Source organism: Larus michahellis, chromosome 12 (assembly GCF_964199755.1).
Source record: "Larus michahellis chromosome 12, bLarMic1.1, whole genome shotgun sequence".
Classification (NCBI taxonomy): domain Eukaryota; kingdom Metazoa; phylum Chordata; class Aves; order Charadriiformes; family Laridae; genus Larus; species Larus michahellis.
Genome location: NC_133907.1, coordinates 6,158,327 through 6,170,186, shown reverse-complemented (window position 1 = coordinate 6,170,186; position 11,860 = coordinate 6,158,327). Strand labels below are relative to the sequence as shown.

General features: G+C 63.8%; 1 protein-coding gene across 2 annotated transcripts in view; it reads right to left on the bottom strand.

The window, feature by feature from the left end:
• Positions 1-521: 521 nt before the first annotated feature.
• The window catches only part of SLC12A5 (solute carrier family 12 member 5), a 32,889-nt gene continuing 21,550 nt past the window's right edge, over positions 522-11,860 (bottom strand). For both annotated transcript variants that reach the window (XM_074605214.1, XM_074605215.1), the window contains exons 12-27: positions 11,685-11,859; positions 10,827-10,945; positions 10,388-10,486; positions 10,139-10,258; positions 9,864-9,968; positions 9,607-9,775; positions 8,518-8,713; positions 8,266-8,435; positions 8,055-8,186; positions 7,729-7,836; positions 7,448-7,570; positions 7,183-7,370; positions 6,846-6,860; positions 6,119-6,252; positions 5,463-5,573; positions 522-5,323 (exon numbers count right to left, since the gene is read on the bottom strand). In XM_074605214.1, coding sequence (XP_074461315.1) covers positions 5,482-5,573; positions 6,119-6,252; positions 6,846-6,860; positions 7,183-7,370; positions 7,448-7,570; positions 7,729-7,836; positions 8,055-8,186; positions 8,266-8,435; positions 8,518-8,713; positions 9,607-9,775; positions 9,864-9,968; positions 10,139-10,258; positions 10,388-10,486; positions 10,827-10,945; positions 11,685-11,859 — 1,945 coding nt within the window. In that variant the 3' untranslated portion in view covers positions 522-5,323; positions 5,463-5,481. The remainder of the gene's footprint in view (positions 5,324-5,462; positions 5,574-6,118; positions 6,253-6,845; positions 6,861-7,182; positions 7,371-7,447; positions 7,571-7,728; positions 7,837-8,054; positions 8,187-8,265; positions 8,436-8,517; positions 8,714-9,606; positions 9,776-9,863; positions 9,969-10,138; positions 10,259-10,387; positions 10,487-10,826; positions 10,946-11,684; position 11,860) is intronic.

Below are 11,860 nucleotides of genomic sequence, written 5' to 3'. Positions count from 1 at the left end.
TGTGCTGGAGCAGTGTGTGGCGGGGGCTGGTGTGAGAGGTCCGAAGCGTCTCCGGCTGCTGGTGGTGGGAGAGGAGGGTGTGCGCTCGGGCCAGCAACGAGCTGGTCCCGGTTTCCCTGCCGCAGTTGCTGCTAATTGTACCACTGCTGCATGAAATTAGGGCTACAAGTCCCTGTGCATTGAGCACTGGCCTTCCTTGGCTTCGTGCTGCTGTTACTACACAATATGGATGGAAGTATGTCTGTCTGCCGTCTTTCCTCCTCCAGTCTCTTTTTATTAGATCCCTTTTTCCGTCTCCACAGCCCTGCAGACAGGTAAAGCATCTTTGCAGGGGTGATCAGAAATTTGCGTGAGTTTAAACATGGGAACTTAGCACTTGGGAGAGGCTTTTCCTCTCCTGATGTTTTATTTCCTCTGCAATCTGCTGCTCCCTTATTGCTCCTTATTATGGAAATGGTAGCAGCCAAGTGCAAAATAGCTGTGGAGACCCTGGAATGAGTGAAAACTTCCCGTGCAAGTAGTGAAGGGTGTAATAAAATCATTTATTGCATTTTGTGCAGACAGGAGTCTAGAAAAATGAATACAGTTAAAGCAGTAAAGCATTAACAGGGAGCATTCAACAGCCGAGGAGCCACTCCTCCATTAATACCTGCACAGAGAACACAGGGTCTGTACTGAGGCGGCCTAATGCACAATACTGAAACACTCACAGAAATTAAATGCAAGCCTAATACTCTTTTTTTTTTTTTTTTTTTTTGGTTTGCAACCTGTTTTATTTACAAGGTTTTAAACTTAATTGCATTGCTCTGCACACAGATTCTCTAAAACACAAAGCATACTAGGTCACTACATGTCTATTGAAATATTGCACTCGAATAAAAGTCACTTGAATGAACGTAGAACATCTAGCTACAGTGAGTAAAAGATTATTGAATGAACTGACTTTGTGATAACATTCATAACAAATATATTGCACATGTAGCACAGAAAGTGTTGTAACCAGCAAATCTCAGACCTTTTGGTCTTTCTGCTAGTTTTTAGTCCTGCTACACAGAGGAGGGTCTTGACTCTTCTAGTGCAACTCTTACCCTTGTGCAGTATCTTAGTCCTTCCTCTCGTCCAGCCGTGGACCGACCCCAACCCAGGCTGGACGCTGCCTGCGCCTCCTCTAAGTGCTGTCCTGTGCCTCGTTGCCTGTACCGCGTGGTGGCTGCAGCGATGTGAGCTGCCTCCTGCTGCTGCTGCTGCTGCTGCTGCTGCGTGCGGGGGCCTGCTCCTGCCCGGCTGACAGGGACAGGGCAGCTCCCCGCTCCCGCAGCAGGAACTGGAGGACACGCCATGGCCGGCCCGGTGCTGCGTGCTGGCCAAAGGCGGCCGTGTGCTCCCCACCTGCTGCGGGCCACGCTGCTGTCCCACTGTCCCGGCGGGTCCTGTCTGCTCAGCGCTGCTCCCGGCAGCAGCCTGTCTGTGAAACAAACTTGGGGAGGGGGGGGTCAAGACCTTCCTGTCTGGAACAAAAACCGAAACGTGTCTGCGCATGTGCCAAGGAGGAACTTGCATGTCTACCAGAGGAGGACACTGTCTTCACCAAGGTGGAACAGCAGAAGGGTGCTCCATGGGGAAACTGAACACTCACAGAGGCCGAACGTGCAGGGCTGGGTTTGTAAACTAACATGCAGTGCTGTCTGCTAAAACTGGCCCTCTCCAGCCAACGGCGAGTGAGAACTCGCTGCGGAAACCAGCACCTCTCTTGCCACAGCCAATTTTTGCCTGGCAGGGGTGTCGAGACAGCCCTGGCTCTGTGTAGAGCTGTGCCCCTGCTCTTGCTGGAGGATGAGGAAGGGAAATGCCTTTTTTTTCAGCGGCAGTGACAGAAGGGGCTTGCCTTCCTGCTCCCTGGAGGAGCCGGCACCGCGGCTTTACCATCGGGGGTTGAAGTGCTGAGGGGGATCCGTTGGTGATGCTGGGGAGGCGATGAAGCACGCCCCTCAGCGGAGAAGCGTGCCCTGGGCTGCTGTCTCACCGCTGCTCTGCAGACCACGCCATTCCCTGCTACCCTCTACCTGTGGCCAAAAGGAAGAGCCCTTTGCCCTGAGGCTGCCCAGGGCGGATGCTGTCTCAGCACAGGTAGGTGCTGGCAGCGGGTGCTGCTGCTGCGCGTAACCTGCCTCTGCACCGGGATCCCCGGTGATGTCCCGCTCCATGCGCTGGGGTGGGAGGGGACCAGGCGGGGACCAGGCTCGCTGCGGCAGGGCAGCACCCACCGCTGCGGGCCCAGCGGCACGGCAGGGCAACAACCGAGCTGGAATTAGAGGGTGACTGCAAGGAGCGGGTGGCATCTTTTGAAAGAAGCAGAACAGCTGGCAAGCGTTGTAGGCCCAACAAGCGTGGTGCTAGGGGATGAGATGAGTGGGCAGGTTGCTGTGCATGCCTCCCCCTTCGCTACAGAAGTGCCTCACATAATTTTTGGGAGGCTGGCAGCAGCACATGAGGTTGCGTGTGGCGCTGTAGGACCAGCTCCAAGGGCAGAGAGCTAGACACTGGCAAATCCTGGTTCCCACGAGGCTGCCCTTCGCAAAGCGAAAGGAACTTTTCGCTTGCAGACGCCTGCCTGCTCTTTCAGCAGCTCCCGAGCGAGTGAGGCAGTGATGGGACCAGAGAGTGCTGCCCTGTGCGCCTGCGCCCTTCATCAGCCTGGAGCTCCTGTGCCGAAACCAGGTCTCAGCTCACCCCGACGGTCCCCTCCTGTGAACGCTGAGCTCCCCATGCCCCTGGGACTGGCTCCCACACCAGGGTCTGCCACACAGACCGACGCAGCCGCGCAGATAGCCGAGCTACCGCAGCAGAAAGTCTGGCTGTGGCTGGGGCTGCTGCCGGAGAGAAGGGAGGCACTTTGGGAGTGATGGAAATGTAGGAGCAAGGTATGAGCAGGCACAGATGTGCAGCTGGGGCTTGGTTTTGGTTTTGGGAGTGTGCCCAAGTAGTATCTTAAAGCAAAAAAATACACCTCAATATCAAAAAACACACTGCTTTTTATCCAGGCGGCCCAAAATAGCTTTGGCCTGGACCCGGAGGATAGAGAAGCTCTGCAGAGGGAGCGGGGACTGGAATCGTCCAGTGCAGAGGGAGGTTCCTGCCCTCAGTGAGGCAGGAGCCGAGGGCTGCGGCCGCTCTCAGCGGGCAGGAGGGACGGGCAGGCAGGGGGCTGGAGGTAGCCACTGCCAGGCCACCGGTGGGGACACTGTGGTGGCCACTCTGCGCCGGCCGGGAGGCTGCTGGGGTGCAGGGCGGCGTTGGGGAGCGGTCTGGGGGGGGCCGATGGGGCGAGCGCTCCAGCACAGGGGCTCAGCTCTGGCCGGGGGACAAATCGCTGCCACTTGGGGCCAAGCTGGTAGAAGGCAGCCAGCACTGCCGGGAGAGGGCAACTCTTAGCAGGCTGCACTTCGAGTGGAAGCTCAAATCTGCTGTGAAACAAGTTCAGAAAAGTCTGTGACTTCTTTTCCCTGAAAACTCTTAAGAAGCTAAATTGAGAAGAGAATGAAGCTGTGACCTGGCCCTTTCCCAGGGGCTGCCGGTGGCCGGGGAAGGCCGTAGCCTTCACCACCGCTCCAGAGCACTCGGTGCGACGGACGGGCGCCCGTTTGGTGCGGGAGCAGCCCGTCTCGGCTCTCTGTCCCCACGGCCTGGTGCTAGCAGAGCCCTGCATCTCTCAGAATAGATATAGATCTCTATATATAGACTTCATCTGGTTCTATTAACATAAATATGATCACTTTAAAAATACACGTACTGTATTATGTACACTATGTACATGGGGCCAGGGCGGGCGCCGGCGGGCGCCCCGGCTGCCCTCGGCACCGCTTCCTGCGTGGTTCCTGGAACCATTCACATTTGTTAAAAGCTCCTCAGTTTCTCTGGCGCGAGAGATGCTGGGGGGACGATGACGACAGGGGGTGGGGGGGGCGGGGTGACCCTGCAGCTGCTGCCAAAGGTAAGACGTGTTTGAACTGCCCCGGTGCGCCCTGCTGCCTGTGCGTGGGGGCTGCCTGCTGAGGCGTGGGCCAGCGGGAAGGGACGGGCTTTGGGGTGCAGTGGCCACACGGCCAGTGCCTGGGCCGCCCTGGCCAGCCGGGTGAGGGAGTGCTGTGGTGATGGGGGGGCGGTGGGACCCCTACAGCCACCCCTCACTGCGGGGTCTGGCCCTGTAAGACCAAAACAGACTTTGCATATGGTAAAACTACCCACAGATCCGGACTTTCCTACAGCCCCACAGCGGCGTCTGCGACCACCTGGGGCTGGGGCCGGGTTAGCAGCGAAGCCCCGGGGAGCAGGAGGGAGCACAGCGGGGCATGGGAGGACCCAGGTGCACGTGTAGGTGCTGGGACCAGCCAGGGTGGCCGGGGGGCTGCGAGCCCCCAGTGTAATGTGGCTGGGGAGCAGGGGGGAACGGGAGGGGACTCCTCTGCACCCAGGCCAAGAGTAGGCGCTGGTGCCTTGGGGGTCAGCGGCACCCACGCAGCAACGGCAGCCGGAGAGCGGCCCTGGCTCGCGCTGCACACGGTGGGGCCTCTCCTCAGCCCGACATGCCGCAGCCCCACGCCGCGACCGCTGCACAAGCACCAGGAGAGCACCAAGGCAGAGAGAGCCTGGAGTCAGTGGGGAGTGGGACAGTGAGCACCCCCCACCCACCCACCCCAGGTCGGGGTTCATGCTGTCGCGGGATCGCTGAGCTCCGGCACCCGACCCCCCCACCCTGCAGCTGCCCCCCACCCTCTGCCCCCTCCAAACCATCACGCTGCATCTCCGCAAGCTCGGCCCACGGCCTCCAGAGACGAGCGGCACCGAGGTGGGGCTGTCTGAGCCCATCCTGGCGAGGGGTGGCCGGGGCAGGGCGGGGGGCAACACCATGGCAGGCAACCCCAGTCACTGCCGGAGGTGGGGAGAGGAGCGTCCGGCGAGGAAAGCGTGCTGGTGGCCTCTCTCTTCTCCCAGCGCCTCGGCGGGGAGGCATGGCGCCAGCGGCGGGCGGTCACAGGGCACAGGCGCGTCCAGCCAAGCTCCGCGCAGGGGTAGCGGCACGGCGGGGCCAGGCGCCCGTCTGGGCACAGCCACCCTCCTGCCCGGCTGGGGGGCTGCAAGCAGCAGTGCTGGGGCTGATGGCGGGGCTGGCCCTGCCGGGGACAGGCGGTGGCGTCGGCGCTGGGCTCCGGTGCTCAGTCCGTGGTACAGTGTATATATTTATATATAAACAAGGACAGCAGTGCTGTGATGTTGCAATGAGGAACAGCTGCTCTGGTGCTGGATGCTCCCGGAAGATCTGGTGCTGCAGTTCGAATGGAGAGATCAGGGGCACGGCCAAAGCCAGGTGAAGTTTCTGCACACCAGCTGCCATCAGGCCTTCCCTCCTCCCCTCCAGGAGCACGGTGCAAAGGGGTGGCGGGGCTCGCAGCGTGCAGACAAACCTCTCTTGCGCGCCGTGTTTCAGGAGTAGATGGTGATGACCTCCCGGCCCCCACCGCGCACCAGGAGCACTCGGTCCAGGTGCTCCGTCAGCACCTCCAGGAACTCCATGTCTGCACGGCCGTCAAGGAGGAATCAACGCCGTGATGGAGTACGAGGACAGCCCTGTGCCGTCCCTGCCCGGCCCCGCACCCAGGGAGACAAACTGCGGCATGACACCCCCTGTCCCAGAGCCGGGAGCTGGTGGGGTCAGGCCCAAGCCAAGGGGCTGATGGAGCCTGCCCACACTGGTGTCACACAATGAGGACCATGGCTGAGCCCTCCCCAGCACGCAGCCAAGCCCCGCGGGTCTCTGCCAGCACCCCCACGATGTGCCATCACGCTCACACCCGCGAGTGCCATGTCATGTGGCCCCACCACCCGCCCCACGTGCATGGGCGCTGCCGGATGGGCAGGCTGGTGTCAGTGATGGCTGTCGGACCCAGCCAGGGGCAGAAGGCGAGAGGGGGTCCAGGCTCAGGCACTGCACCTGTGCCCCGACACTCGCCTGCAAGCTCCACCAGCCTTGGGGGAGTCACAGCACCCTGGCTATTGGTCCCCCCTTGCGGAGAGGGGTCTTGGTGCCAGCCCCAAGGCAGCAGCCCTGTGGGAAGGATACAGTTCTCATCCCCTTTCCGGTTGCGGGGAGGCCCCGGCATGTTGAGCAGGACCAGCTTGGCATCCTGGGACTTCTTCACGATCACCTCGTTGAGCTTCACAGCCGTGTGCATCCTCCGCACGTTGGACTGGTTCCTGTGGGGAGGACGGCACGTGTGGGCACAGGGACAGGCACAGCCAGCCTTGGCCCCGCACCGGACTCGAGGGGCCACAGGACACTCTGGGACCTCCTGCCCCAGAGGGGTCCAGGGCTGGGCTGCGGCACGAGCTCGGGGAGCAGCAAGCTTTGCCCAGCACGGCCGCTGGTGACTCTGAGCCCGCACTGGTGGCCGTGACCTGCAGGGCCATGCATGGTGCCTGCAGGCAGCGCACACTGTGGCTGCTCGGGGCCGAGCCACCTGGGAGCGAGCAGGAGCAGACGGTGCCAGCGTCACCGCAGGTGCCCGAGCCCAGGCTTGCAGGAAGCTGCCGGCAGCGTAACGGGGCAGACGGCGAGCACGCGGCACGGGCACTGCATGGCACGCGGAGTCTGCGCAGGGGCTGGCAGCTGCGGCCCCCGCACGCCGCCCTGGTGAGCCGTCTAGCACCGCGCCGGCGGCAGCTGTCACAGCGCACGGAGCCACCCTTCTGCACGGGGGCAACCCCAATGGCTCCGGGTGCGTTGCCCCATGGGCGCGGCCCAGCTCCCCCCGCCCTGGAACCCAACACCCAGCCAAACCCGGACTTACAGGTTCTCCCACTCCCTGCCAGGAGCATCATGGGGCCAAGGGGAGAGAGAGAGAGAGAGAGAAGAGGTGAGCGCCGGGTGTGCACCCCGAGTCCCCGCAGCACACGCTGCCCAGACGCCCCATCCCTCCTCGGCTCAGGTCTGACGGGGACCCCACCTCCCACCCAGCCCCTCCGCAGGGGCGAGCGCAGGGCCCCTGGGCTGCCAGAACCCCCCTCAGAGCAAGGACCGAGCCGGTGCTGCCAGGGCCCTGCCTGCACCCGCCTGGCCGGGGCAGGGAGGGACGGTGGGGGCTGCGGGGCGTGGGTGGGACGGGGTGGCTGCATGCGGGGCCGTACGGCTTCATGTTGAAGAAGTCCTTGATGCCCTCAGGGCTGACAGGGCTCTTGCTCTTGTTCTTCTCGGCGACAGACTTCTCCTTGGTCCAGGTGAGATGGACCTTCTCAGGGGCCGTCTCCACCTCGTCGCCCGGGGACTGGGAGCTGCTGGAGAAGGTGGTGGCATTTTTGTCGTGGATGAGCTGGACCTGCAGAGAGAGGGGGACCGTGGGCAGGGGCCAGGACTAGCTGACCACCCGGGCCCCGTCCTGGTGCAGCCCCTCACCTCCTCCTCCGGCTTCTCCTCGCCGTCTCCCACCTGCTCCTCAGGGACGTTCAGGCGCAGGCGCGTGTTGGCCGGGTTCTTGCGCCGGATGGAGCCGCGGGACTCGTCTGTGATGCTCTGGATCTGTGCGGGAGAGGGTTAGAAGAGGGCTTGGCCGGGCAGACCCCAGCCTGCAGCCCCGGCTCCCCAGCAGGATGAGTGCGCAGAGTCACGGGGCAGCTCGGCCAGTGGCGCAGCCACCATGGGGGCAGGATCCCACCCAGGCTGTCCTGCATCCTCACCTCCCGCTCCCGCTCATTCTTGGTGAGGTGCATTTGCTTGAGGATCTGTGAGCGCTGCTCCATCACTAGAGTCTTCTCGTAGGTGTAGGCGGAGATGTCGCTCTCGTGCTGCAGGGGGGGACAGGAGAAACCGTGGGGCAGGGTGAGCTGCACCCACTGCTCCCAGCCTGGCCCTGTGTGTCCCTACGTGTTCCCATGATGTTGTATGTCTCCATGGTGCTGTGTCCCCCTCTATGGTGCTGTGTCCCCCCCCGTGGCAGGGTCTGTCTGTCTCGCCCATGTGCAGCATCCCAGACTACGGCATGAGCCCCCATCCCAGCACTCACCATCTCCACCACCTCCACCTCCGCAGTGATGCGCAGGTGGTACAGGAAGGTGGTCAGGTCCTTCTTCATCTGGATGCTGTTGTCATCCATCTGCGCCACCGTGAAGATACGCATCTTGCACTTGCGCCAGACCTGCGAGGGAGGGAGGCATGGGCACGGCTTTGCGGGGACAGCCCCGGCCCCCTGCCCCATGCCGCGGAGCCCAAGCTACCTTGTGGTGCCGCAGGAGGAAGGGCAGCAACATGAGCATCCCCCCATCATGGACGATCCACCAGACGTCAATGTGGCCTTCTGAGAACCGCTCCTGGTTGCCCGGGAACATGGCGACATTCTTGGCCACCAGCAAGGCCAGGTGCCCAGCCGTGGTCTCTCGCACCAGCTCTGGGAGGGGAAGGACCATGTCAGCTGGGGCGGCTCGTGGTTTCCCCCCAGCCTGGCAGCACCCACCCTCCGCGGTGCCTACCGATGAAGTTCCTCCAGGTCTGGTGGTCCTCCTTCTGGCGCCAGCTGCGGGGCCAGCCCACCAGCACCGTGTTGTGTTGCAGCCCCCCAAGCCCGCTGGACTGGATGAGGTGGGACATGCCATCCCGCAGGTTGGAGGAGATCACCACCTGGCAAAAGCCCTTCACCTTCTCTGCTTCCATCAGGCGGCGGATGGACTGGCGGCAGGAGAGGGGGGGCGTCAAAGACTGCAAGACCTGGGGACGGGCTGCACAGCAGCCACCAGCCCCAGCAGTGGCACCGTGGCCAGGTGAGGTGCAAGGTGCAGGGCGTGGGGTGGAGGGTGTGGGGTATGGGGTGCAGGGTGTGGGGTGCAGGTCCCCACGGGGTCCCCAGGTCTCTGTGCCCCATGGCAGGTTGGCGGCTCTGGGCTGGGAGGTGGGAGGCCCGGCGGTGAGCGGAGCTGGCACAGGGCTCTGCGCCGTGCCGAGCGGAGGGTGTCCCCGTGCCAGCGCTCTGATGGGCGGCAGAGCAGCAATTAGAGTTATTTACTCAGAGAAATTATAACATGTCTGCATGGGAGAGAAACTGTTTGCTTCCGAGGGCTTAATCTCATTAATGTGCTGCCTGGCTGGTGCAGAGGTGCGGGGGGAGCGGGGAGGGATCTCACTCCGGTGGGGAAAGGCTCCCGTCCCCCATCCTGCCTGGCACCAGGGCCGCAGGGGCTGGGGGGAGCCTGGGGGCTGTGGGGAGGGTCGGGGCAGCTGAGGGGATGCTCAGCCCAGCAGCACCTGGCCAGGCGCCGTGCCATGCCGTGCCGTGCAGTGCCACGCCGTGCCCTGCAGCAGCTAGCCAAGACTGGGACCAGTGCCCAGCTGGTGCTGGTGTCTCTGGTGTCTGGGGAGGGGGACAGGGGTCTGGAGGTCCCCATGATGCCCTGAACACCGGGGAAGTGTGCAGTCTCTGAGCTCTGCCCAGTGCTGCCCCGGTGCTCTCCTGGCCAGCTGGGGCCACCAGCCCTGGTCACAGGGCAGAAACACCATCGGGCTCCCAGGGATGGCCACGGGCACCCGCTGCCGGCAGAAGCCCACCTGGCACGGGCAGCTCTCACCTCCTCTGCCCTCTGTGCCTGTGGGTGGTTGTCCAGGAAGGTCCCTTCCAGCACGGAGGCCACGATGGTGAGGCCCTTGCCAGCCTTGAGCTGCGACGTGAAGGACAGGAGCTGCGGGTGCACCACGTTCTGCTCCTGATCCCCACGGACCAGGACCAGCAGCTGCGGCCTGGAAGGACGGTCCTGCAGTCAGCGCCCGCGCCCCGGCTGGCCCCCCCTGCCGTCCCCCTATTGCCGGTCCCCCGTCCTGGCCTCACCTCCAGTTCTTGGTGTGGGGGGGACCCTCCTCCAGCCGCAGCAGGGCGTAGCGGGCTGCGCTCAGGGACAGCCCCCGGATCCCATCACCCCACTCCTTCTCTGCCCTGTGGGAACCGGCAGCGTGTAAGTGATGCAGCGTGTAAGGGATGTTCCGGCCACGGAGCACCACGCTGGCACCATGGAGCATCCCAGGAGGAGCAGCCTGGGGAAGCTGAGCAGCCCCTGAGCGGCTGTCAGTGCTGGCTGGGGTCTGCGGCACCGTGGCCGCCCTTACCCTCTGTACTCGATGTATTTGTAGATGAGGCCGGCGATCAGCATGGCGACCAGCGCGTAGTACCAGGAGCAGATGAACATCAGCGCCAGGCAGAGACTCATGCCCAGGAAGGACAGGGTCCTGTGGAGACCATGCCGTGAGCGCACCCTGGCCCCCACAGCAGTGCCAGAGCCCCCTGCCCAGGGTTACCTGCAGGGGTGGCAGGGGACCCCATCCCGACCATTCCCATCACATCCCGTCCCAGCTCACCAGTGGTAGTAGCGGAAGCGGGGCCGCCAGTTGGGCGTCCGCAGCAGCGTCTGCACCGCACACGCCAGGTTGACGAACATGTAGCACATGAGGAAAAACCTGCAGGAGAAAGCGTGAGGCTGAGCCGGGCGTTTCCGGCTGGGCCGGGGCCGCAGACGGGCCCCACTGCACCTCCCAGCCCCGGGTGGCCACCACTGGAGCGGTTCTGGCCAACGGACAGGGGAGCCAGGGCTGCCAAACAACCAGGCCACAATGCCAGCCGAGGAGTGTCCCTGGGCTCCCCTCTCCTCAGGCTGGAGCTAGGGAGGTGGGGGCATCCCTGTCCCCCCCCGCCAGGGATCAGGGACCCACACACGCCACCCGCCTGGCCAGGACTGGGGGGGGGCATGGGCCCATCCGCCGCTCGCGAAGGTGCGGGTGGACCAAGCATGCTGCCTACATGGAGAGGATGGGAGCCACCTCGTCCAGGGAGGCGATCAGGATCCCGATCTCGCAGATGCAGGCTGTGAGCAGCAGGGCCCACGTCGGCTCCCCGTTGGCTTTGCCGTGGCCGAAGACCTGGGAGCGGGTTGTGGGGGAGAGAGAGGTGGGGGAGGAATCAGGGCTCTGCGATGCCCGCACCGCACAGCCTTGGGCGAGAGTCCTCGGCACGGAGGTCCTCTGACGGAGCCGGACCCTCCCATGCACCCAGCCCCAGCAGACCCCGCAGCCCTCCCTGCACCCAGTGCAGCCCCTTGTCCCCCCGCGACCCCCCCACCCAAGGACAATCCCCAAATCAGCCTGGCCACGGTGAGCATGGAGACGGGCACCCCGTGCCCGGGACGGACACGCTGCCGGTGGAGATCAGCTCCTCCTGCGGCTGCGGGGACATGGAGGGGGGGTGGGTCTGGGTGCGAGGGCGGGGGCTGGGGGCGCGTGTCCGGATGCATTAGAGGGTGCAGGCGGCGCGAGCGAGAGAGAGCTCGGGCTGGGGCTGGCAGGGTGAAGGAGGGATGGTAAAATTAGCCCACTCTTCCCTGGGGGGAGCTGTCGGGTTGGATTTGGAGAGATGAGTTTGTGAGAACGCGTCTTCGGAGAGCAGATAAAATATGAAGCGGCACGGCGGTGGGGGGGAGGGGATCCTGACCTTTCCCGGCACTTTTCTCCCACCGACACCGCGGCCAGACCCACCACGGCCGCCCGCCGCCACGCCGGTGCCGGTGGGATAAGGACAAGGAGGAGGCAGAGCGGGTGCCCGCCAGTCTCCTACCATGGTGGGTGCTCAGGGCCGGCAGCGCCGGGCTGGGGGGACACCTACCCTGAGGAAGGGCACAATCCCATCCCTGGAGATGGCTTGCAGGAGGCGGGGGGCTCCGGTGAGGCTCTGCAGCCCGGCCCCACACGTGGAGAAGAAGGAGCCGATGACAATGACCCACGGGGACGGCCACGCCAGGGTGCCAACCACCAGGTTCCCGTTGACAGCTTCACCAAACC